The sequence below is a fragment of the Hemiscyllium ocellatum genome, chromosome 10 (assembly GCF_020745735.1).
Source record: "Hemiscyllium ocellatum isolate sHemOce1 chromosome 10, sHemOce1.pat.X.cur, whole genome shotgun sequence".
NCBI classification, from domain to species: Eukaryota; Metazoa; Chordata; class Chondrichthyes; order Orectolobiformes; family Hemiscylliidae; genus Hemiscyllium; species Hemiscyllium ocellatum.
The window spans coordinates 64,095,645-64,121,543 of NC_083410.1; the positions used below are offsets into that span (position 1 = coordinate 64,095,645).

General features: G+C 40.4%; 2 protein-coding genes across 7 annotated transcripts in view; one reads left to right on the plus strand and one right to left on the minus strand.

Moving 5' to 3' along the window:
- Positions 1-13,005, plus strand: part of rel (v-rel avian reticuloendotheliosis viral oncogene homolog) — a 58,684-nt gene extending 45,679 nt beyond the window's left edge. For all 3 annotated transcript variants that reach the window (XM_060831540.1, XM_060831541.1, XM_060831542.1), the window contains exons 10-11: positions 10,418-10,525; positions 10,914-13,005. In XM_060831540.1, the coding sequence (XP_060687523.1) occupies positions 10,418-10,525; positions 10,914-11,758 (953 nt within the window). In that variant the 3' untranslated portion in view covers positions 11,759-13,005. The remainder of the gene's footprint in view (positions 1-10,417; positions 10,526-10,913) is intronic.
- pus10 (pseudouridine synthase 10) overlaps positions 1-25,899 on the minus strand; it is a 95,523-nt gene that overhangs the window by 4,299 nt on the left and 65,325 nt on the right. The window contains exons 18-19 of one of the 4 annotated variants that reach the window (XR_009645119.1): positions 24,253-24,352; positions 20,651-20,745 (exon numbers count right to left, since the gene is read on the minus strand). Coding sequence is in view for 3 of the 4 variants with exons in the window: in XM_060831543.1 (XP_060687526.1) it covers positions 20,707-20,745; positions 24,253-24,352 (139 nt within the window). In the remaining variant the exon portion in view is untranslated. Of the gene's footprint in view, positions 1-20,476; positions 20,746-24,252; positions 24,353-25,899 lie in introns of those variants that run through there. The other 3 variants (XM_060831543.1, XM_060831544.1, XM_060831545.1) reach the window with 3 other exon arrangements.

The window sequence follows — 25,899 nt, forward strand, 5'->3', positions numbered from 1 at the left end:
CCCACCTGCCAGCACCCAGCCCATATCCCTCCAAACCCTCCCTATTCATATACCCATCCAAATGCCTCTTAAATGTCACAATTGTACCAGCCTCCACTATATCCTCTGGCACCTCATTCCATACACGTACCACCCTCTGCATGAAAACATTGCCCCTTAGGTCTCTCTTATATCTTTCCCCTCTCACCCTAAACCTATGCCCTCTAGTTCTGGACTCCCCGACCCCAGGGAAAAGACTGTGCCTATTTACCCTATTCATGCCCCTCATAATTTTGTAAACCTCGATAAGGTCACCCCTCAGCCTCCGACGCTCCAGGGAAAACAGTCCCAGCCTGTTCAGCCTCTCCCTGTAGCTCAGATCCTCCAACCCTGGCAACATCCTTGTAAATCTTTTCTGAACCCTTTCAAGTTTCACAACATCCAATAAGAAGGAGGCCAGAATTACATGCAATATTCCAACAGTGGCCTAACCAATGTCCTGTACAGCCGCAACATGACCTCCCAACTCCTGTACTCAATACACTGACCAATAAAGGAAAGCATACCAAACGCCTTCTTCACTATCCTAGCTCCTTGAAAGTGGAGTCGCAGGTAGATATGAACCTGCACTCCAAGGTTTCTTTGTTCAGCAACACTCTCTAGGACGTTACCATTATAAGTCCTGCTAAGATTTGCTTTCCCAAAATACGGCACCTCGCATTTATCTGAATTAAACTCCATCTGCCACTTCTCAGCCCATGGGCCCATCTGGTCCAGATCCTGTTGTAATCTGAGGTAACCCTCTTCGCTGTCCAGTACACCTCCAATTTTGGTGTCATCTGCAAACTTACTAACTGCACCTCTTATACTCACATCCAAATCATTTATGTAAATGACAAAAAGTAGAGGGCCCAGCACAGATCCTTGTACCACTCCACTAATCACAGGCCTCCAGTCTGAAAAACAACCCTTTTCTACCTTTGAGCCAGTTCTGCATCCAAATGGCTAGTTCTCCCAGTATTCCATGAGATATAACCTTGCTAATCAGTCTCCCATGGGGAACATTGTCGAATGCCTTACTGAAGTCCATATAGATCACATCTACTGCTCTGCCCTCATGAATCTTCTTTGTTATATCTTCAGAAAACTCAATCAAGTTTGTGAGACACGATTTCCCACGCGCAAAGCCATGTTGACTACCCGAATCAGTCCTTGCCTTTGCAAATACATGTACATCCTGTCCCTCAGGATTCCTTCCAACAACTTGCCCACCACCGAGGTCAGGCTCACCAGTCTATAGTTCCCTGGCTTGTCTTTACCACCCTTCTTAAACAGTGGCACCACGTTTGCCAACCTCCAGTCTTCCGGCTCCTCACCTGTGACTATCGATGATACAAATATCTCAGAAAGAGGCCCAGCAATCACTTCTCTAGCTTCGCACAGAATTCTCGGGTACACCTGATCAGGTCCTGGGGATTTATCCACCTTTAACCGTTTCAAGACATCCAGCACTTCCTCCTCTGTAATCTGGACATTTTGCAAGATGTCACTACCTAGTTCCCTACAGTCTATATCCTCCATATCCTTTTCCACAGTAAATACTGATACAAAATATTCATTTAGTATCTCCCCCATTTTCTGTGGCTCCACACAAAGGCTGCCTTGCTGATCTTTGAGGGGCCCTATTCTCTCCCTAGTTACCCTTTTGTCCTTAATATATTTGTAAAAACCCTTTGGATTCTCCTTAATTCTATTTGCCAAAGCTATCTCATGTCCCCTATTTGTCCTCTTGATTTCCCTCTTAAGTATACTCCTACTTCCTTTATACTCTTCTAAGGATTCACTCGATCTATCCTGTCTATACCTGACATATGCTTCCTTCTTTTTCTTAACCAAACCCTCAATTTCCTCAGTCATTCAGCATTCCCTATACCTACCAGCCTTCCCATTCATCCTGACAGGAAGATACTTTCTCTGGGTTCTCATTATCTCATTTCTGAAGGCTTCCCATTTTCCAGCCGTCCCTTTTCCTACGAACATCTGCCTCCAATCAGCTTTCAAAAGTTCTTGCCTAATACCATCAAAATTGGCCTTTCTCGAATTTAGCACTTCAACTTTTAGATCTGGTCTATCCTCTTCCATCACTATTTTAAAACGAACAGAATTATGGTCGCTGGCCCCAAAATGCTCCCCCACTGACACCTCAGTCACCTGCCCTGCCTTATTTCCCAAGAGTAGGTCAAGTTTTGCACCTTCTCTAGTAGGTACATCCACATACTGAATCAGAAAATTGTCTTGAATGCACTTAACAAATTCCTGTCCATCTAAACCTTTAACACTATGGCAGACCCAGTAGATGTTTGGAAAGTTAAAATCCCCTACCATAACTTCCCTATTATTCTTACAGATAGCTGAGATCTCCTTACAAGTTTGTTTCTCAATTTCCCTCTGACTATTGGGGGTCTATAATACAATCCCAATAAGGTGATCATCCCTTTCTTATTTCTTGGTTCCACCCAAGTAACTTCCCTGGATGTATTTCCAGGAATATCCTCCCTCAGTACAGCTGTAATGATTTCCCTTATCAAAAATACCACTCCCCCTCCTCTCTTTCCTCCCTTTCTATCCTTCCTATAGCATTTGTATCCTGGAACATTAAGCTGCCAGTCCTGCCCATTCCTGAGCTATGTTTCTGTAATTGCTATGATGTCCCAGTCCTATGTTCCTAACTATGCCGAGTTTATCTGCTTTCCCTGTTTGGCTCCTTGCATTGAAATAAATGCAGTTTAATTTATTAGTCCTACCTTGTCCCTGCCTTCCCTGACTGTTTGACTCACTTCTGTTCTCAGCTGTACCTGTCTCAGATCTATCTCTTTCCTCACTATCTCTCTCCCCCCCCCCCACCCCCCCCGCCTTACTGGTTTAAATCCTCTCAAGCAGTTCTAGCAAATTAGTCTATCTCTAGTGTATTAGTCCGCTTCCAATTTAGGTGCAGTCTGTCCTTGTACAGGTCACTTCTACCCCAAAAGAGATTCCAATGATCCAAAAATGTGAATCCTTCTCCATACACCAGCTCCTCATCCATACATTCATCTGCTCTATCCTCCTATTCCTGCCCTCACTAGCTCGTAGCACTGGGAGTAATCCAGATATTACTACCCTTGAGGATCTCCTTTTTAAATTTCTGCCTAACTCTCTGTAATCTCTCTTCAGAGTCTCAACTTTTTCCCTTCTTGTGTCGTTGGTTCCAATGTGGACAATGACCTCCTGCTGACCCCTCTCTCCCGTGAGAACATTGTGCACCCTCTCTGAGACATCCTTGATCCTGGCACCAGGGAAACAACACACCATTCTGCTTTTTCTCTGCTGGCCACAGAAACGTCTGTCTGTACCTCTGACTACAGAATCCCCTAACACAATTGATCTCTTGGAAGCCGACATACCCCCTCATTGCATTAGAGCCAGTCTCAATGCCAGAAACTTGGCTGTTCATACTACGTTCCCCTGAGAATCCATCGCCCCCTAAATTTTCCAAAACAGCATACCTGTTTGAAATGTGTATATCCACTAAAGACTCCTGCCCTAGGTGCTGACCTCTCTCACCCTTCCTGGAGTTGACCATAAGACATAGGAGTGGAAGTAAGGCCATTCGGCCCATCGAGTCCACTCCGCCATTCAATCATGGCTGATGGGCATTTCAACTCCACTTACCTGCATTCTCCCCATAGCCCTTAATTCCTCGAGACATCAAGAATCTATCAATCTCTGCCTTGAAGACATTTAGCGTCCCGCCCTCCACTGCACTCTGCAGCAATGAATTCCACAGGCCCACCACACTCTGGCTGAAGAAATGTCTCCGCATTTCTGTTCTGAATTGACCCCCTCTAATTTTAAGGCTGTGTCCACGGGTCCTTGTCTCCTTGCCTAAAGGAAAAAAATTCCTAGCGTCCACCCTTTCCAAGCCATGTATTATCTTGTAAGTTTCTATTAAGTCTCCCCTTAATCTTCTAAACTCCAATGAATACAATCCCAGGATCCTCAGCCGTTCCTTGTATGTTAGACCAACCATTCCAGGATGACTGTATCTGATACTTTTCCCCCCTTCCTATAACTGCCTTCCATCACATACTGTTGCTGTTGCAAATTTCTCATCGCTTCTATCTGTCTCTCCAATCGATCCACTCGATCTGATAAGATTCGCATCCAACAGCATTTATGGCAGATATAATCCGCAGTAACCCTTAAATTCTCTTTAAACTCCCACATCTGACAAGAAGTACATATCACTGCAAAGGCCATTTTTGCTCCTTCACAATCAACAAACCCAGAAAATAACGCCATCTTATTCCTCTACAAACACTGCCCCAGGTTAAATTAATATCTATGGCTTATATTTTAAGTTTAATTGAGACTTATCTCCAAAAACATATTGTCAAGAAAGAATCCACTATATTCACTACTGCAGCGTTTCTCTTGGACAGACTTAAAACAACAATTAACTTATCTGATTCTGTGCTGTGAATTTCGCCCAACAGTTCCTCCAAGATTAGTTGCATATTCCCCTGTTTGTCAATTTTTCCAGACGCACTCCGATGTCCAGCGATACACGAATTCAAACAGCAAAGGCGGTAACTGTGCAGGTTTTCTTTTCTCTCCCTCTCTCTCTCCTGCACTGTCCTCACCACGTGCTTCCTTTGTCTGCTCTTCTCTCTCTTTTAAACTGCTGTTGTTTTGACTTTTCTTTCCCAAAGTTCAAAAACATTGCAACAGCATATAAAACAGTAATTGCTGCTCCTGGAATTCAAGGAAATCACCTCCAACACCTAAAATACCTCAAAAAAAGGAGTAGCTCTTACAGCCAGGAATTTGCAACAGCAACAGTATGTGATGGAAGGCAGTTATAGGAAGGGGGGGAACGTCTCAGATACAGTCACCCTGGAAATCTTGGATTACCCAGAATCCTCTTATAATAAAAACTGTAAACATTATTGGAATTATAAACTGGTGGGTGTGGTGTATACTTTTTTTTGTAGTAGCTTGCACATCAGCCAAAATGAAACATGTTAAAAGAGATTGAAGGTCAGGCTTGAATATAGGTTCAGAATCATGATTTTAAGCTTTGAAGACTGCAAATGTAAAATGTAAAAAAAAATGTAAATGCCAGTGTCTAAATTACTGCCAACTCATCTACACCACCACCTAACTTCTTGGTGGTGACCCCAACAGTGAACATCAAACCATTGTCTATGTGCCTGTCTTTGAGCTCCACTGGAGACCATTCCTTCAGAGCCTCCAAGCTCATACTACCCCAACTCCATCCAATTTGCTTTTCTACTCCTTCCCAAGATCCACCTGAAGGACTGCGCTGGTTGACCCATTGCCAGTTCCTGCAAACAATTTTTTTTCACTATCTTGACTTTACTGTTGTTTACTCCCCTTATCCAACTTCTTCACGCCCATGTTCATGACTCACCCGATGTACTTCATTTTAACAGTTTCTAATTTCTTGGCCCTAAACATCTGCTCTTTGCCGTATGTGTCTGATCTCTACCTCTTCATCCTGCACCAGGATAATCTGAGGGTTTTCTGCTCCTTCCTTCCTTGAAAGGAGACCATCGGACTTTATCCATTTCAACCTTCCTCCCAGCTGCACATTTTCTCACATTGAACAATGGTTCCTTTAACAGTGTTTACTGCCTCCAGATTAAAGTGTTACGTTGGGCACCTGCACCTGTGAGTACTGGATATTTGTAGGATATCTTGAACATTCTTTGTTCTAGTCGAGAATGTGATGCTGGAAAAGCACGGCAAGTCAGACAGCATCCAAGGAGCAGGCAAATCGACGTCTCAGGCAAGAGTTCTTCATCAGGACTTGCTCTATTCTAGATCTACTCTGGCTCTTTCTCTCGTATATTCTGGTGCACTGCCATTTTCTGTTCTCGGCTTGAACTGAGAAATTTCATCCACTTTTAATTTCCACCCAGCTCTTACTTTCAGGTGGCCCAATTCCAACTCCTCCTTCCTCAGATTCACTGTTTTCATCACTCTAAATGGGCCAATGAACGAATATTCACTACCAACTCATAGCTACCTTGACTACACTTCCTCACATCCTGTTTCCTGTCAGAACTCCATTCTGTTCTCCGAATTTTTCAGGCAATATTGCATCATTATGATATGCAAATATCCAGACTTCTGATCTATCTCCTTATTTTTGCAACTGAGAATTACTCCAGTCATGATTGACAGAATTCTCAAATATATTCAAATTAGTTCCCACACTTCTGCTCTCATCCCTTCCCTTCCCACCCAGAACCATGATAGAGTTTCCCTTGTCCTCACCTCCACTGCACAACACCCTGGTATTTAATAGACCATGCTCTGTCACTTCTGCCTCCTCGAGCATGTTGCCCCTACAAACTATATTTTCACTTGCCCTTCAATTTTTATTCTTTCTTAACATTGTCAGCATTTGTTGCCCAGCCCTAATTGCTCTTGAGAAGGTAATAGTGAGCCAGCTTCTTAAACTTCCAGTATTCTGAAGGGACCACTCCCTCTCAGTCCATTTTTCAATCATTCCTAACACATCCCTCCCCTTCTATGGCAGCTTTGTACCTCAGCACAAGAGTTGCCCTTTACCTCTCACCTCGATATCCAAAGTCTGAATCATTCCATTCAGGTAAAACATGTGTACTACTTGCAATTTAGTACACTCTATTTGATGTTCACTAATTGGGCTGCGCTGCACTGGGAGTCCAAATACATATTTGGTGACTGCTTTGTGAGACATATCTGTCCATTTGTGGCCCCCAACCTCTGGTCAACTGTCATTTTATTTAGGAGAAAGCGAGGACTGCAGATGCTGGAGATCAGAGTCAAAAAGAATGGTGCTAGAAAAGCACAGCAGGTCAGGCAGCATCCGAAGACCAGGTTTATATAGGGATTGAAAATGTTAAGTGGGTGATCAAAAATCTAGCAAATGGAGTACAATGTGGGAAAATGTCAAATTATCCATTTTGTTGGAGAGAATAAAAAGGCTTTCTATCCAAATGGTTTCAAGCATAAGCCCTTCATCAGGAATTTTCATTTTAATTCTCCATTTTGCTTTTATAATGATCTGTCTGACTTTGGCTTTCTGCAATGTTCAAATGAAGTTCAATAAAAACTTAAGTGGTTAGCACTGCTGCCTCACAGCACCAGGGACTGAGTTCAATTCCCGCCTTGGGCAACTGTCGGTGTGAAGTTTGCACATTCTCTGTCTGTGTGGGTTTCCTCCCACAATCCAAAGCTGTGCAGGTTAGGTGAATTGGCCATGCTAAATTGCCCATAGTGTTAGGTGCCTTAGTCAGGGGTAAATGGAGGGGAATAGTTCTGGGTGGATTGTGCTTTGGAGGGTCGATGTGGACTTGTTGGGCCGAAGGGCCTGTTTCCACACTGTATGTAGGTATGGAATCTAATAATGGCTCATCTTTCAATTAGGCACGTTACAACCTTCAGTTCAATGATCTCCAATTATAAATTTATACTCCCATTTTATTCATTTTCCTCTTTGGAAGTTTCAGTTTCAGTCTCATCTTCTCCTTGTTTTCACTTTTGGATATAGCTGAACATTCGAGACACATCATTTGTCCCATTATCACTCTCTTTAGCCTTGCACAGCAACAGAGTTGGTGTGAATGATCCACTTCCTGTTTGGCAATGTCAGTACTCAACATTTTAAAATATATTCAGATGACTTGGTCAAAAGGGACTGAGGGTATGGTTGCTCAGTTTGCTGATTACACAAAGATAAATAGTAAAGTAAGAATATTCTGAGGATGATATAAAAAGGCTTATAAAGGAATAGAAAAGGTTAAGTGGGTGGTCAAAAACCAGCAAATGGAGTACAATGTGGGAAAATGTGAAATTATCCATTTTGCTGTAAAGAATAAAAAGGCATTCTATCCAAATGGGGAGAGATTGCAGAGCTTCAAGATGCAAAGAGATCTGGGTGTCCCCATGTATGAATTGCAAAAGGCTAGAATGTAGGTACAGAAAGTAGTTAGGAATACTAATAGAATGTTATCACTTCATTGTTAGAGAAATTGAATACAAAATTAAGGAGGTTATACTTCAGTTAATGAGAACAATTGGAGTACTATGTATAATGTTATTTAAGGAAGGAATGTAAATATGATTAAGCAGTTCAGAGAAGATTTGCTAGGCTAATACTTAGAATGGGTACTTTGTCTTATGAGGAAAGATTGGACCGGCTAGGATTGTTTTCATTGGAGTTCAGAGGAGTAACAGGCGGTTTGATTATTCACATAAGATCCTGAGGGGTCTTGACAGGGTGAACATTAGAAGGATAATTCCTCTTGAGGGAAAATCTAGGACTAGGGGGTCATTACTTAAAAATGAGGGGTCACCCTTTTAAGAGAGAGATTAGATAATGTATTTCTCTTAAAGGCTTATGAATTTTTGGAATGCACACAGTAAGTTTGCAGATGACACCAAAATTGGAGGTGTAGTGGACAGTGAAGAAGGTTACCTCAGATTACAACAGGATCTTGACCAGATGGGCCAATGGGCTGAGAAGTGGTAGATGGAGTTTAATTCAGATAAATGTGAGGTGCTGCATTTTGGAAAAGCAAATCTTAGCAGGACTTATACACTTAATGGTGAGGTCCTCGGGAGTGTTGTTGAACGGAGACCTTGCAGTGCAGGTTCATAGCTCCTTGAAAGTAGAGTCGCAGGTAAATAGGGTAGTGAAGAAGGCGTTTTTTTTTAATTGATCAGAGTATTGAGTACAGGAGTTGGGAGGTCATGTTGTGGCTATACAGGACATTGGTTAGGCCACTGTTGGAATATTGCGTGCAATTCTGGTCTCCTTCCTATCGGAAACTTGAAAGGGTTCAGAAAAGATTTACAAGGATGTTGCTAGGGTTGGAGGATTTGAGCTATAGGAAGAGGCTGAACAGGCTGGGGCTGTTTTCCCTGGAGCATTGGAGGCTGAGGGGTGACCTTATAGAGGTTTACAAAATTATGAGGAGCATGGATAGGATAAATAGACAAAGTCTTTTCCCTGGGGTGGGGGAGTCCAGAACTAGAGGGCATAAGTTTAGGGTGAGAGGGGAAAGATATAAAAGAGACCTAAGGGGCAACGCTTTCACACAGAGGGTGGTACGTGTATGGAATGAGCTGCCAGAGGAAGTGATGGAGGCTAGTACAATTGCAGTATTTAGAAGGCATTTGGATGGGTATATGAATAGGAAGGGTTTGGAGAGATATGGGCCGGGTGCTGGGAGATGGGACTGGATATTTGGTCAGCATGGAGGGGTTGAACCAAAGGGTCTGTTTCCATGCTGTATATCTCTGACTCTAAATGGCAATGGAAGCAGTCTTTGATTTTTTTTTCAGGCAGATAGATATATTCATAAGAAATTGTAAATTTGAGGGTAGGCAGGATATGCAGTAATCCGATCACCCATGATCCTATTGAATTCACAGCAGGCCCAAAGGCTCACTTCTGCTGTGAATCGTATATCCTTTCACTACCATTACCTCTTTCACTTCCTTAAAACTAATACATTCAAACTGTCTGCAGTTCTAGTGAAAGATCATTCTCCTCGGCATAGAGTTTGTTTTTCTCTATGGATATTTTCCTGACTGCTGAATATTTATAGCAATTCACTTTTAAATATGAATTAACGCATTTTACTGTCCAGCAGGGTCTAGCTCAGACAAGGATCAGTTCAGTCTATATTGGCAGTGACAATATAGCTCTTAAATAACTCTTTAAGTAGGTCGTTAGGTCTTACAATCTTGAACATTATTCTTCTGACTGATTCTTTCTCAGAATCAGTTTCTTCTTTAAATATTTCTTCTGATTTGTTTTACCATCCTTTCTAAGAAAGACCAGATTTACTACTGAAGCACCATTGAGCACCAATTATACATTTGGCATTTTCATTCGCCCTAGCTAGAAGAGATAGCTAATTTGTTTTTGGGTCTCTGCTGTGCTGATGGAGCTGTCTGGAGAGTCCTGCATACCAATGAAACGGAGCATGATTGTTTCTTGGCATCTTGCCTCCCACTACTATGTCTTTGATAAGAGACGCTCATGAATGAACAATCCAGAAAACCAGCACAACATAAATTTTAGATTTGGGTCTTTGACAGAATTCTGTTTGGATTCCTTATGCATTATAAAAATAGATTAATATGATTTAAAGTCCATAAATTAGGTGATATAGAAGATATCAATCTGATAATTTAGATTTGATTTGGTGCCATCTTCTTGAGCTACGAATATGTTTTCATGGAAAAGGTGTTTGAATGTACATTAGAATGTTGGATCCATTTAAATTAAATGTTTTCAAAAATGTGGCAGTGGTGCTTTTGTTTGGTTGAGTTGGTTATAGATTTTTCAAAAGTCCAACTGGACCTTGGTGTGTAGTTTCAGATACCACAGAGGTACAATGCATGCGAAACCAACCAGAAAAGATCATAGTTGGTGTGCCCACTGCAAGAACAGCCTATGCTCTTTCAAAACCCATTAAGCAAGGTAAGAAAGAATGGCATCAAAAGCAGACTGATCTGACTACACTATAGATTGCATTAAAACACAGTTTCAAAACTATTTTAGTATTGCAGTTGTGATTTGCACATCATGTAATTGAGTTGTATATTATTGTATATTCCAAATTCAAATCAACATTTAATTTTCTAAAAACAAGCAGTGTATTTGTTTACAGATTAACATTTAATTTAGATATGATTTTTAATTTTGAAAATGCATGTTTCCTGGATAGTTATGGCAAAAGCTTCAGATTTGCATAGATTTTGGAGTGGTGCAACTTTTATTTCTTATAATTTGTTGACTCTAAGCATTAACTTGTTTAAAAAAATAACTATGGTCAGTGGAGTCACTATTTTCACTCCTTGTTTCATAGAGCCTCGGGATGCTTTTACTGGACTACAACAGGCACAAGTAATGTCAAGTCAGCAGCATACCAAAAGTCTGGTTATGAACCAGAATAATCATAATTTTAGTAACACAGTTCTCAGCAATCCAAACCAGATTTTCGCCTCTGGCCAACAAACCTTGCTATCTACAACCACAACAGCAGGTGCCTCTCCAAATTGGAATCCAAATCCTCCTTATAATACTCTAAAAGGAAATTTGCATTTACATACTCCTGCAAATCACGGTTCATTGCCAGTACTTAGTGAAGATGTGCTGAAATGTTTGGATCCTCCTACACGGAACAGTCCAGTAGATTCAGTAGGGTTTCGACATGACATTAGCAACAATGGTATTGGAGCTCAACGCATTCAACAACCTGCTGTTTTAAGCACTTCTGATACTATAGTAAATCACAACCCTCATATGCATATACTTAGCAGGAATAATGATGTACATTTGGTAGGTACAAACCATGAACAAGCTGTATCCATTCCAGATCTATGGGAACTATCGAGTCGGCAACATGCACCATCTATTCAAGGTATTCAATTAGCTCAAAACACTGCTGCTATTGAAACTGCTCAAGCAAATTCACAATTACCCAGTGATATTCGTGTAGAGTGTGTCCTTGGACAGCTAAACAGTGACTTACCTTTTAATGGAGGCATGCAGATGACAGACAGCATGGCAAGTGATGTGTTCGGTGTTGATGATATTGAAGGTAACGATTATAGGAATCAAATAACCTCAAAGCACGTAGATCTAGATTTCATGAATGAATTTCATGATTCTGGTGATCTCAATGACTTAATTCAGTCTTTATGTCAGTAAAAAGATGGTGTATACATTAGTTATGTCATGTTTGTGATGCCTTCAAAGGAGGGCCCTGAAGTTACACTTGATGGTGACATGCCAACTGGTGATATTCCAAACCAGCTGTCCAAGTAAGGATTGGGGGCCTGCAACAATGGAAAGATGGCGGCCCCTCTAGCTAAGGTGAGTGCTGAAGCTGCAGCATGGGGCTCCATGAGGGCTTCTCAATCTTGAGGTACTCTCTGAACATCTTCCTTTTGACTTGCAGCTCATTCTAACTTGAAAAAAAAAGCTGATCCTGCATTGTCACTGAGTTAAAATCCAGTTTACAAACTCACAGTTTGATATACCTATACCTCATGGACTGCGTTAGTTCAAGGCAGCAGCTCGTCATTTGCTCTGGGGGGCTATAAATATGTCATGACGCTCTCTAATCCCATGAATTAATAAAATGTTTGAATTCAAAGGATGTAAATTCTGGTCACAGAGGTTAAGCACCATGAGGCAACCCTCTGACCCCTGTTACTCTGGTGGTGGCTAACAGGAGGAGGCATCTTCCAGGCTTTGCCTTCTGGCAAAGGCCCAGTCCATTTACTGCCAGGAGGATCCCAATAGGCCCAGTTAGCTCACAGCTGGGTAACTAATATTCAAATTGGCTCCCTACTCTGGCAAGGTGGGTAAGCAATACCAGCAATGACCCTTTACCATCACTACTGCCTGGAGGTAGGAACATGACGATCTTTGACTTGATGTGTGGATTTCTTCCCAGTCAAGCTACAAGCCAACCTCACAGCCCAGTCTGTGGAACTGGGAAGACGTCCACCAGTTTGCTGTGGTTCACTTCGGGAAAATAAGCTGCTGCTTATAGTTAGAAGTTGGTTACAAATATTAAAATGAATAGTGTTACACATTAAAAAATGAATTAGAAAAGGAGTACACAGTAATATTCCTCAATCTCACTGACATTGCAAGTTCAGATTTTTGACAATCTGTGCTGGAAATACTGAAATTTCCTAATTATCTTATGGTTATGCATTTTTAACTTTTACTATTTGATTTAAGTTCTCAAACCAAGTGAGAAATTAGCTCATCTTGGTGCATTTTCAGTTTTCTATGGAAAGGGACTTCCCTTGATGATGTGTAATGACTGTGTCAATCTAACTCATCTTGTGAAGTTTACATGCCAAGTTCTCAGTTTATAAATTTGATTTATATTTTGAATGTATTTTGTTACATTTGAATTTTTTATGTTTTCAAAACAATTGCTACCAGAAGAATATCATAAATAGTTTTCCGGATATTTTTGCTGGGTCTTGCTGTTGATTTTTAAATGTTAATAATTACTATTATTGACATTGTGTTTTATTTTATAACTTTGTATCTTTGAAATAAAATTATTTCAACATTCATCTGACTATATTTCTGTTAATAATGGTCAGGCAGATGAGGAACTCTTAAGTCTGGGATGGGGGGGGTGGTAACAGGAAAAGAAATGTTGTTGAAGGTAGAGTATCACCAATTTCTGAAAATTGTCTTTCATATACAGCATTTGCTTTGAAATTTTGACTTTATGTTGAACATGTTCTTGCTGAAGGACTGGTTATATGTATGCAGTTGCTGCAATTGTCTGATGTTCCTTACAAATTGTTGTAGGGAGGTAATCTTGTGACCATTATCACCTCTTTGAGTAAATTCACTTCAGATAACATAGCATTTTTAAATAAATACCCCACATAATTCAGGCTAGTTTCCCCTTGGAACTGTAGTATGTCAAGTTCATATTAGATGTGGATATAATTCTTGCTTTCTCCTACTTGCAGGTACAAGAAGAATATAGTACTCTAAATTTAATTTGATCAGTCATCCATGTGACTATAGCAATACCTTTTAAATTTGACAACATGTATGCGCAAAATATACTTGATCATATTTGAACAAAGGAAATGATTTCTCAGTGCGAGCAGGGAGAGTGGAGACATGTCATATAACATGGAAACAGACTTTTAGTCCAACCAGTCTACTCCAATATGTTGCTAAACTAAACTAGTCCCACTCGCCTGCATTTGGCCTAAAACCCTCTAAATCTTTCTTATTCATGTACCTCTCCTAATGTCTTTTAAGTGTTGTAATTGTACCTGCCTCAACCAATTCCTCTGCAGCTCATTCCATACCCAGCGTGAAAAAGCTGGCTCTTAGGTCCCTTTCAATCTTTCCTTTCTCACCTAAATCTATGTCCTCCAGTTTTGGACTCCATGACGCTTGGCTATTCACCTTTTCTCTGCCCTCATGATTTTTTAAACCTCTAAAAGGCCATTCTTCAGCATCTGATGCACCAGGGAAAAATGCACCAGCCTTTCCTTACAACCGAAACCTTTCAGTCCTGGCAATGTCCTTGTAAATTGTTTCAGCATCTTTTCCAGCTTAACACCATTACAAATCATATAACGCCAGTTACAGTCCAACAGGTCTCCTTTATCAGGTACCTGATGAAGGAGCAGTGCTCCAAAAGCTAGTGCTTCCAAATAAACCTGTTGGACTGTAACCTGGCGTTGTGATTTTTAACTTTTGTCCAGCCCAGTCCAACACTGGCACCTCCACATCATAGCTTAACAACATCCTTTCTAAAGCAGCATGGCCAGAATTGTATGCAATTTGTAATAGTGGTCTCACTAATGTCTTACACAGAAGCAATGTGACATCCTGACTCCTAAACTCAATGCTCTGACCGATGAAGGCAAACGTGCCAAATGCCTGCCTTCACCTCCCTGTCCATCTGCAACAGCACTTTCACAACACTAAGTCCTGTCCTGGCTTGCCTTACTAAAATGTAACCCCTTGCATTTATCTAAATTAAACTTCATCTGCCATTTCTTGGCTCACTGGCCTGACTGATCAAGATCTTGTTGTATTCTGAGATAACCTTCTTCACCATTCCTCCTACGTTCTCATCCAAATCATTCATATAGATGAAAGACAACAGTGGACCCAGCACCGATGCTTGCAGCACACGTCTGGTCAAAGTCCAGTCTGAATAGCAACTCTCTACGTGACACTGACTTTGTAAGAAGGAGAGCTTTGAAGAACTCCTTTAAAACAGATAACAGTTGTGATTTATATACTTCGATTGTGATTTATAATAATTCTAATCATGTTTGATACATTGAACAAAAGCCAATTAAAATCCATTATAATGTACCTGCACCAAAGCAGAGTTAAGTAGCCAGCTCCACCTATATTTTATAACACAAGTACTTCATGCATTTTAGGAAACAGGTTTGCAGTAATAGTGCTCCTGAATATATTCTTCTAATTTCAATTATACCAAAATTATTGTTGCATGAAGGATACCGTTTTCCCTTTTATAGAAAGGCAAGGTTACTCTAACTGGAATTCAATGTCGCTAAATGTGAAGTGATTCACTTTGGTAAGAGTAACAAGAAGATGGAGTACTGGGCTAATGGTCGGATACTTGGTAGTGTGGATGAGCAGAGGGATCTTGGTGTCCATGTACACAGATCTCTGAAAGTTGCCACCCAGGTAAATAGTGCTGTGAAGGAGGCATATGGCATACTGGCTTTTATTGGTAGAGGAATTGAGTTCTGGAGTCCTGAGGTCATGTTGCAGTTGTACAAGACTCTGGTGCGGCCGCATCTGGAGTATTGTGTGCAGTTTTGGTCGCCATACTATCGGAAGGATGTGGAGGCACTGGAACGGGTGCAGAGGAGGTTTACCAGGATGTTGCCTGGTATGGTAGGAAGATTGTATGAGGAAAGGCTGAGGCACTTGGGGCTGTTTTCATTGGAGAAAAGAAGGTTTAGGGGAGATTTGATAGAGGTGTACAAGATGATTAGGGGTTTAGATAGGGTTGACCATGAGAACCTTTTTCCACGTATGGAGTCAGATATTACGAGGGGGCATAGCTTTAAATTAAGGGGTGGTAGGTATAGGACAGATGTTAGGGGTAGATTCTTTACTCAGCGAGTCGTGAGTTCATGGAATGCCCTGCCAGTAACAGTGATGGACTCTCCCTCTTTATGGGCATTTAAACGGGCATTGAATAGGCATATGGAGGAAAGTGGGCCAGTGTAGGTTAGGTGGGCTTGGATCGGCACAACATCGAGGGCCAAAGGGCCTGTACTGCGCTGTACTTTTCTATGTTCTATAACCATAGCTTAATCCATTAATCCTCCATCAGGCAAGCAAACATGTATGACCTGCCTCCAACCTTTAGATTCATCAAATACATACAAAATCAAAATAGAATACAGAAGAACATTCAGTCTACTAAGTCAGTGTCATTTCTTTCAAAGACCAATCCAGTTTGTTTCAGCAGGTAAAACATCAATTTGACCAAATTATAAAAATAAATTACTAATACAAGAGAGTGTGATATGGAAGTCAGGAGATGGGATTTACTATTGTCAATATATAGAACAACAATAATTTTGAATCAGTCATTATTATAATGATGTTTGTCAAATATATTTCACTGTTTTCAAAATATTCAGATAAGCAAAGACAAGCTAATAGGTGTCATTAGTATGCATAAGTTGACTATCACACATCCTACATTACAAAAGAGACTACATTTCAAAACTACTACAATGGCTGTAAAATACTTTAGAACTCCCATTGATCACGAAAGGATCTGTACAAATTCCACTACCCCTTGCAGAAATTGACCACGATGAAGAATCTAATTTGCCAGTGACAAAGCATAAACAACTTGCCCATGCATCTTGTATTCATGAAGTTATGATTCATCAGGCTTTGTGTAAATGTGACCAGTGGAGTGCCACAAGGATCGATGCTGGGTCCACTACTTTTTGTCATTTATATAAATGATTTGGATGTGAGCATGGGAGGTATGGTTGGTGGGTTTGCGGATGACACCAGGGTTGGAAGTGTAGTGGGCAGCAAGTGTGCCTCAGATTACAGCGGGATCTTGATCAGATGGGCCATTGGGCTGACAAGTGGCAGATGAAATTAGTTTCGGATGACTGCGAGATGCTGCATTTTGGGAAGGTAAATCTTTGCAGGATTTGTACACCTGGGGGCGAGGTCCTTGGGAGTGCTGCTGAACGGAGAGACCTTGGAGTGCAGGTTCACAGCTCCTCGAAGGTGGATAGGATAGTGAAGAAGGCGTTTGGTATACTTCCCTTTATTGGTCAGAGTATTGAGGACAAGAGTTGGGAGGTCATGTTGCGGCTGTACTGGACATTGGTTAGGTCACTGTTGGAATATTGCGTGCAGTTCTGGTCTCCTTCCTATTGGAAAATTGTTGTGCAACTTGAAAGGGTTCAGAAAAGATTTACAAGGATGTTGCCAGGGTTGGAGGATTTGAGCTTTAGGGAGAGTCTGAACAGGCTGGGGCTGTCTTCCCTGGAGCATCGGAGGCTGAGGGGTGACCTTATAGAGGATTACAAAATTATGATGGGCATGGATAGGATAAATAGACAAAATCTTTTCCCTGGGGTGGGGGAGTCCAGAACTAGAGGGCATAGGTTTAGGGTGAGGGGTAAAGATATGAAAGAGACCTAAGGAGCAACTTTTTCACGCAGAGGGTGGTACGTGTATGGAATGAGCTGCCAGAGGAAGTGGTGGAGGCTGATACAATTGCAACATTTAAAAGGCATCTGGATGGGTATATGAATAGGAAGGGTTTGGAGGGATATGAGTTGGGTGCTGGCAGGTGGACTAGATTGGGTTGGAATATCTGGTCGGCGTGGACGAGTTGGACAGAAGGTTCTATTTCCGTGCTTTAAATCTCTACGACTCGAAATGTCACTGTTTGGTTGGAATTTAATACAAGTAATTGATGAATTGGCTGGCAGCTGAAAAGCTTCAGAGTCCTATGTCACTCAAATGTTGGAAACAAGTGAACTAAAATTGTAGGATATGTAGCTAATTCTCTTCGAACCTTCTAAATAAAGTCCATTGCCTTGCTCGGTTTTGGGTATTTAGATTAAAAGGGAATAGCCAAACTATTCTGCTAGATACAACTGGAATTTACCTACCAAAATGGAATATTCCCAACTATCTACAAAAAAGCAGGTTACATACCATACAGCTACTTACGGTCCCTCTGGTCTACGTAATCAATGGCAAGTGACAGGTGTTGCTGACAATACCTAACAATAACGTATAAATAATCTGTTTACCAATGATCAGTTATGAAAAAAGTCATTAAGCAAAGGCTGTGATGAGATCTAGAGTTCAAAAATTAACAGGGCTGAATTTCAGAGGTAAGAGTGACTACCCTTAGTATGAAAGAATTCTCATAATAATGAAGTATATAGGCATAACAGAAGAACCTTTAGAAAGAGTAGAATCATATTTAGTACAAAGGATGGTGGTTGTGGTTGTTGAAGGCCAGTTGTGGAATGAACTTCCTGAGGAAGTGGTGGATGCTTACACAATTACAACATTTAAAAGACATTTGGATTGATCTATGAATAGGAAAAGTTTGGAGGGATATGAGCCAGGAGCAGACAGGTGGGACGAGTTTACTTTGGATTATGTTCGACATGGACTGGTTGGATAAAAGGTCTGTTTTCATGCTGTATGACTCTACGTCAGCCTGAAGGACAACAATGTTGTTTATCAGGGTAGTAACTGACTTTCCTTTCAACATGATGTCTGCAATAGTCAGATAACATCTCCACTTCTGAATATTATACACAAACAGGCTGACTCATTAAAACCTGAACAACATTGAGGCTTAGCCTGACATGTGTGGTGGCGAAGATAGTCATTCCCAAGAGTGTGCAACCACATCCTTTGACATTCAATCCCTACAAGTGATATTTGGACCACAAGTTCAGTTAAATTTCTGATCAATCACTGAAGTACTGTGCCTTCAAAAACAGACAACATATCCTGTTGTAAGTTATCTACTGACTCAAGATCAGGACACGATCCTCATGGCGTGTGATTGAATAGTCCCCATTTGCCTGGATGAATGCAGCTCTAACAACACTTAAAAACCATGATACCATCCACAACAAAGCAGCTATTTGATTACCATCTATTCATGCCTGAAACACTTACCCTATCACCAGTTTAACTTTCTAACATTTCTTAAATAGCTATCTCAAACCTGTGACTTACACTGGCAAGAGACACCTTCACCTGACGAAGGAACAGCACTTTGAAAGCTTATGATTTCAAATAAGCCTGTTGAACTATAATCTAATGTCATGTGACTTCTGACTTCATCCTGACTTGGAAATATTGCATAATCTCTTCAATAATAGCATGTTGGGAGCACCTTCGCCAGATGGTCTTCAATGGTTCACTATCACCTTCTCATGGACAATTAAGAATGGGCAATAATGATGGTCAAGCCTGTGGCATTCATTGCATGAACAAATAGAAAATGTATAATCCAGATTTAGATTGATTAAAAATTAATCTGAGATTAAATGCTTAATTTTTGAATTCAAGATATAAATTCTCTTTTAAAGCCCATCTTTTCTTTGAAAAATGTATGCTGTGGAGATGAATTTTTTGAAAAAATTAGTTTAATTCAGTAACAGAGCACAGCCATGTTGCAAATCCACTGTAGCTTAGTTTCTGCTGATCAGAGCTAAATTCTTTGACTGAAAAATCACTGTACGCGCCTACATAAAGAAACCATAATGTCCAAGATGACATTGGAATTAGCATTCTGTGACATGAACTGAAGTCTTCATTCACATGCAGAGTCAAAAGGAGCAGTGCTCTGAAAGCTTGAAGTTTCAAATAAACCTGTTGGATTATAACCTGTGTGTGATTTTTAACTTTGTCCACTCCAGTTCAACACCTCCCCCCATATCAAGTCAAGAGATGTAGACAAACTAAGATCATGTCATTGAGACAAAATAGCTGTTTTGTTTCCGTTCTATAAAGTATTGCTCCTAAAAAGAGTGAAAAATCAAATCTCTGGTTGAGTTGGATGTGGCAGTATTTAGAGAAGGGCATTCTTACGGTGTCCAAACATTTCGCTCACAACTGGCACCATCTAAAAACAGACTTCTTTAATATCTGAGGTATGTTAATTGGTGCAAGATGACTAAAACTTAATATTAAACAGTAAATTCACAAGTCATCTGCTGGTATAGTGTTTTGAGATGTTTTAGCAAGATTAGAAGACACTATTTAAATATGATTATTATTTAATGAATTTGACTCATAGGTATTTAAAATATTAGAAACTACATTTCTTTGGATCAGAATGAAACATTAATCTTGAAAGCAAGTTTTTTGGACATGTAAACAATTTCACCAGGCAGTTTTTCAACATATTCACAGGTTCACAAATTTCAGAAGTACTATTTTTAACCAAATGTCGACTATTTGTGTGGAGCCAATGGCTTACTGATATTATTGCTAGACTATTATTCCAGAGTCCCAGGCAATGTTCTGGGGACCTGGATTCAAATCCTGACATGGCAGATGGTGGAATGTAAATTCAATAAAAAGAAAATCTGAAATTAAGCATCTAATGGTGATCATAAATCCATTGTTGATTGTTGGAAAAACCTATCTGGTTCATTAATGTCCATACGGAGAGAGAGAAAACTCTCATTCTTACCTCGTCTGACCTACATGTGACCCCACACCTGCAGCAATGTGATTGATTCTTACCTGCTTTCTGGGTAATTACAGATGGGCAATAAATGCTGATCTAGCCAGCAATGCCCATGACATCGAATGAATTTTTTTGAATTAGCTGTGCAGCTTAAGCGTTAGTCAACTTTGTACAAATTAAATTCATAATTTAAGGTCAGACATTTTTTATGTTGTTTATAAGCTATTTACAAGGTTTACATTGAAACTGAGCCATTAGAAAATGAACGCAAAATTAAACTTAAAAAAATCATTGTCACTGGTTTTGTTTACATCAGTTCCCATGATGTATTTGATAACCTTTTTGATGGTAGTTAGTACTGAACTCAGCCAGCAATTGCTCAAACTCCAGCACTTCACTCATCCAATTTTGGCGGCCAGTCAACATCTACAGACTAAAGAGAGAGAAGGTTACTATGTATGTAATTGTTTTCTGTACTGTGAAGACAACAGTAAATCCATTCCACTAATTGAAACTACAAGATGGTTGCAAGCCATCAGTAATGACCCCAAAATATTTACAAAGACATTTGGATTACATTTACCTACAGTGTTGCACCCAAATTTCAAAGCACAGTTAGTATCATTCGTACCATTATTAAAACTTTTGAGCATATCTAGACCATGTTAAGAAGAGAGCATTATATGGTACAGGTTCCATTCTCTCATTTGTGACAGTTTGGACCAAATGAACATTGGGACATTCACTATATTCTCTTCTTGGTAACTGGCGTAAAGCCGTTATAACAGAATCTGAAGTGGTGACCGTAAATTTGTTTGTATGGAAGACCAAAAATAATGCTGGTTAGAATTTAAGCAGGACAAGCATGAGTGAGTAAAAGCAGCATATATTTATTGAGTATCCTTAACATAATGAAACATTCGAAGCTACTTCAAGAAGCATTGTCAAAATAAAATACATCAAGCAAATAAGGAAATATTAGGTTAAGTGACCAAAGGTTTAGTCAAAGAGTTATGCTTTAAGGACAGTCTTAAAGGAAGAAAGCAAGATAGATAGAGAGAGATAGGCAGGGTATTTTAGACCTTGGCAGTCAGAGGAATGATTATCATAGATGGAGCAATTAAAATTGGGAACGTTAAAGAGGCCAGAAATAGAAGGATAGAATCTTCGAGTAAAAAGTGAGGTCTGCAGATGCTGGAGATCAGAGCTGAAAATGTGTTGCTGGTTAAAGCGCAGCAGGTCAGGCAGCATCCGAGGAACAGGAAATTTGACGTTTCGGGCAGAAGCCCTTCATCAGAAATCATTCCTGATGAAGGGCTTGTGCCCGAAACGTCAAATTTCCTGTTCCTTGGATGCTGCCTGACCTGCTGCGCTTTAACCAGCAACACATTTTCAGCTCAGAAATAGAAGGATGTCTATATCTCAGAGCATTATGGGTCTGCAGCAAATTACAGATATAGCGAGTGGAAAGGCCAAATAAGCAGCCTGATAATTTAGCAACAGCGTAGAGCTCAATAGAAGTGGTGGCGAACTAGAGTTGGATAATGTCTGTCTACATTGAAAGCTAATGTTGTGCTTTTGAATGTCACTGAGAGGCAGCATCCAGATGATTTTTAAAAAAGGATCAAGGATAAATCTTTGGGAAAACCAGTGGCAAATGTGCAAGAACAGGAAGAAAAGCTGCACCAAGTGTTACTCTGGCTACAATCAGTAAGATGATAAAGGGAGAAATAAGAATGAGAGGAAGCTAGCAAGAAACATAGATAGGAAGAGATTCAGCAAATATAGAAGAGAAACAAGACTCCATTAAAAACCTTGCTTTGTGTTTGATAATGACTAGCGTGACCATCAAGGATCTGCACTGAAGTCTCAACTATTCAGCAATGACTTTGCTAATAGGTTAGAAAGCTATCGAAATATACTGGTGACACAAAGATAGGCAGCATATTTAAGCAGTGTATACAGCAACATACAACATTCTCGAGACACTTTGATAATCACATATCATTATCCAAAACAACAAACTAACATATTTTCCAAATGGTAAGAAGCAGTCCAAGGAGATTGGGTGTCTCGGTACATATTATTGAAATGGCACAAGAAGCCACAAAAAAATAATTAAAAGGACTAATGGAATTCTGGCCTTTATATCGAGAAGAATAAAATATAAGTGGATAGTAGTCATGCTTCAGCCATACAAAATCTTGGTTAGGCAAACCCTAAATACTGTAAGCAAAGCCCGAGCACCAAAACCTTGGAAGAATAAATAGGAACATAACAACTAGCAGCAGGAGTACACAATTCAGACCCCAGCCCTGCTCTCTGCCACTTGATGTAATTATGGCTGATGTCATCTCCATTTTCCTGCTTGCTCTCCACAACCTTTCAATCCATTACTAATTAAAAACCTGTCTACCTCCTTTACTCAACATCCTCGCATCCACCAAAATCTGAGATCGTGAATTCCAAGGATTCACAACTCTTTGAGAGAAGTAATTTGGCCTTGGAATGTTTGCAACAGTGTGGAAGCAGGCTATTCAACCCATGAAGTCCACACTGACCCTCCAAAGAGCATCTCTCACAGACCACCCCCCCACCCCTACGCTATCCCTGTAATTCTCATGGCCAATCCACCTGACCTGCACATCTTTGGACTTTGGGAGGTAACTGGAGCACCTGAAGGAAACCCATGCAGTCACCAGGAGAATGTGAAAAGTCCGCACACAGAGTGGAATTGAACCCAGGTACCTGGTGCTATGAGGCAACAGTGCGAACCACTGAGCCAGGACCCCAAAAGATTAAATTCCAGGGCAAAGTTACACAAATTAGGGTGTTAAAAGATTGAAGGGTGATAGAATTGAACATGTTAAGGTATTGAGGGAACTAATGTGCTAAATAGAGAAACTATTAAGAATGGCTGGGAAATCAAGCAGTGGGAAGCAGTGTCTAAACATTGGAGCTTGATCATTCAGGGTTGAAGCTAGGAAATATTTTTATACAAAAAGGAAACTTGCCCTCTCAAACAAAATGGTTCACCTAAATCTGTGGTTGATTAAAATCTTTTGAGTGACAAATTCAAGAGCTATGGGACAAAGGTGGTCAGATAGAGGTAGATGACAAATCAGCCACAATCTCATGGTCAGTGAAACAGCCTCAAGGGGTTAAATAACCTACTCTGACCCCTCCGTCCCTGTAAAGATGAGAGAGAGAGAGATAAGATTGACAACATCATGTGACAGGGAGACAGTATGCAAGAAGCAACTTGTTTAATTGCAAATAGCATTGTAAGTAAAAAAAAAGTCAGGAATTTTACTCTACTGCAAATTGCGACCTTGCCATAGTTGGTAGCACTCTTCCTTTTAAGTCTTAGGTTTAAATTTTGCCACAAACCAGAGAACATAATTTAGACACGTGAACTAATGAAATACTGAAGATGTGCCGTATAATGAGAAGTTTATTCTCTCAGACGAAATGTTCAATCAATGCTTCTGTATGTTATTTGGACAGCAGCAAGGAGATCCTCGTGACAACATTCCTCCCTCGACTATGTCAAAGCAGAACTGGTGTCTCTCATTTTTATAGAATCACTCTTTCTAAATACAAATTAGCTACCTAATGTTTCTGCAGTAAGCAACTATAAAAATAAATCGGTTGGAAGGCTTTTGAGGAATATGTACAGGAGATGAAAAATCCTACATAAATGCAGGCACTTCTCATTAATATTCTGCATTAGTAATTCACACAAAATTACTATGAAGCCACACAATGCAGCTATTGTGAAGTCGAATGCTCCAATTGAGAAGGAAGAAAGCTGGGTACTTTCTTGATAGAACATAACTTTGCTTAAGGTCAGGAACCTGATTCAAAAAGCCTTGCACAAATTCTTGCATGCAGAAGCTTGACATAAAACAAGATCGACAAAAATAGAAAGAGCTCTCACCTCTACGTCTAGTTCAAGAATATCTGTTGTCATATTCAGTAGGGTGCCAAGGTTTGGCTGGGTACGTCCAAAATCTCCATGTACAAACTCTTTAACATAGCTATTAGACAGTTCAGAAAACTTTTATTTGTCCAATGGAATATTAAATATCACTGAATATTTATTCAGTATAAAAGGTTAGTTAGAATCTGATTATTATCGAACTTGTCAAAGCAATTTAATGTCTATTAGAAAGTCAAATTATTCCTGTATAACAGACAAATGAAAGTATAAATAATCATATTTTATGGAAAATTTCATTGATATTTGCACATTACATATTGTATTAGTTAATAACATGAAACAGGACACCAGATTTACCCAAAGGTAATCACAAGCCAAAATCTACAAACAGTGGATGGTATCCTGGAATGATATGGAGTGACGTTTTGTTGTTTCGAAAGGGTATGAAATGCAATGATCAGCCTCTTCCTTTCCAAATCAGAATAGCTCTGTAAGCTATGGAACAAATATGTATTGGGGGGGGGGGGGGGGGGGGGGATGTACTTCACTTTCCTAAAATCTATTTTTTCCTCCTTCAGGGGTGCAGACCAGGATGTTGGTCAAGCCCACATAATGAGATGTCTATCTGGTGCCAAGGTGAAAAACATCTCGAGTTGACTTGAAAGGGTACTGGGGAGAAAGCACCAACAACAAAGTCAAGGGTAAAGTGATCTTGTTTCAGGAATATCAGGAATTAGGTACAAAATTAAAAACAAGACCTCAATGGTTGTAATCTCTGAATTATTACCTGAGTTACGTGCAAACTGGCAAAGAGATAAGATGATTAGGGAAGTAAACATATGGCTAATAGAATGGTATGGGAAAAAGGGTTCCATTTTGTGGGACACAGGCACACTGGGGCAAGACAAAACTGTACTTTTTGGAAGAGTCTCCACCTGAAATGATCTGGGACCAAGATCCTAGCAGAAAGGCTAAAAAGGATGGCCACAAGGACTTGAAATTAGTTGGTGGTTGGGTGTGCTCAGAAGAGGTTAACAAAATTTCCAGAACAAGTTATAGGACAGAAAGTATGGAAAGGGTCACAAACCTAACTTCAGGTACAGCAGATAAAGAGTGGCACAGTGGCAAGCACTGTTGCCTCACAGCACCAGGGACCCAGGTTCGATTCCAGCCTCAGGCACTGTCTATCTGTGTAATGTTTGCACAATCTCCCCTTGTCTGCGCGTGTTTCCTCCGGGTACTCTGGTTTCCTCCCACAATCCAAAGATGTGCAGGTTAGGTCAACTGGCCTTGCTAAAATTGCCCAAAGTGTTCATGAAATGTGTAGGTTAGATGCATTACACAGGGATAAATGTAGAGTGATAGGACAGGGGAAAGGGTTTGGGTGTGATGCTCTTCGGAGGGTCAGTGTGGACAACTACAAAAAAGGGGCAATCAATGTAACTCTTAGGTTGTTCTGGATGTAAGTTTGTTTACTGAGCTGGAAGGTTTGTTTTCAGACATTTCGTCACCATACTAGGTAACATCATCAGTGAGCCTCCGGTAAAGTACTGGTGTTATGACCGCTTTCTATTAATGTGTTTAGGTTTCCTTGGGTTGGTGGTGTCACTTCCTGTTCTTTTTCTCAGAGGGTGGTAAATGGTC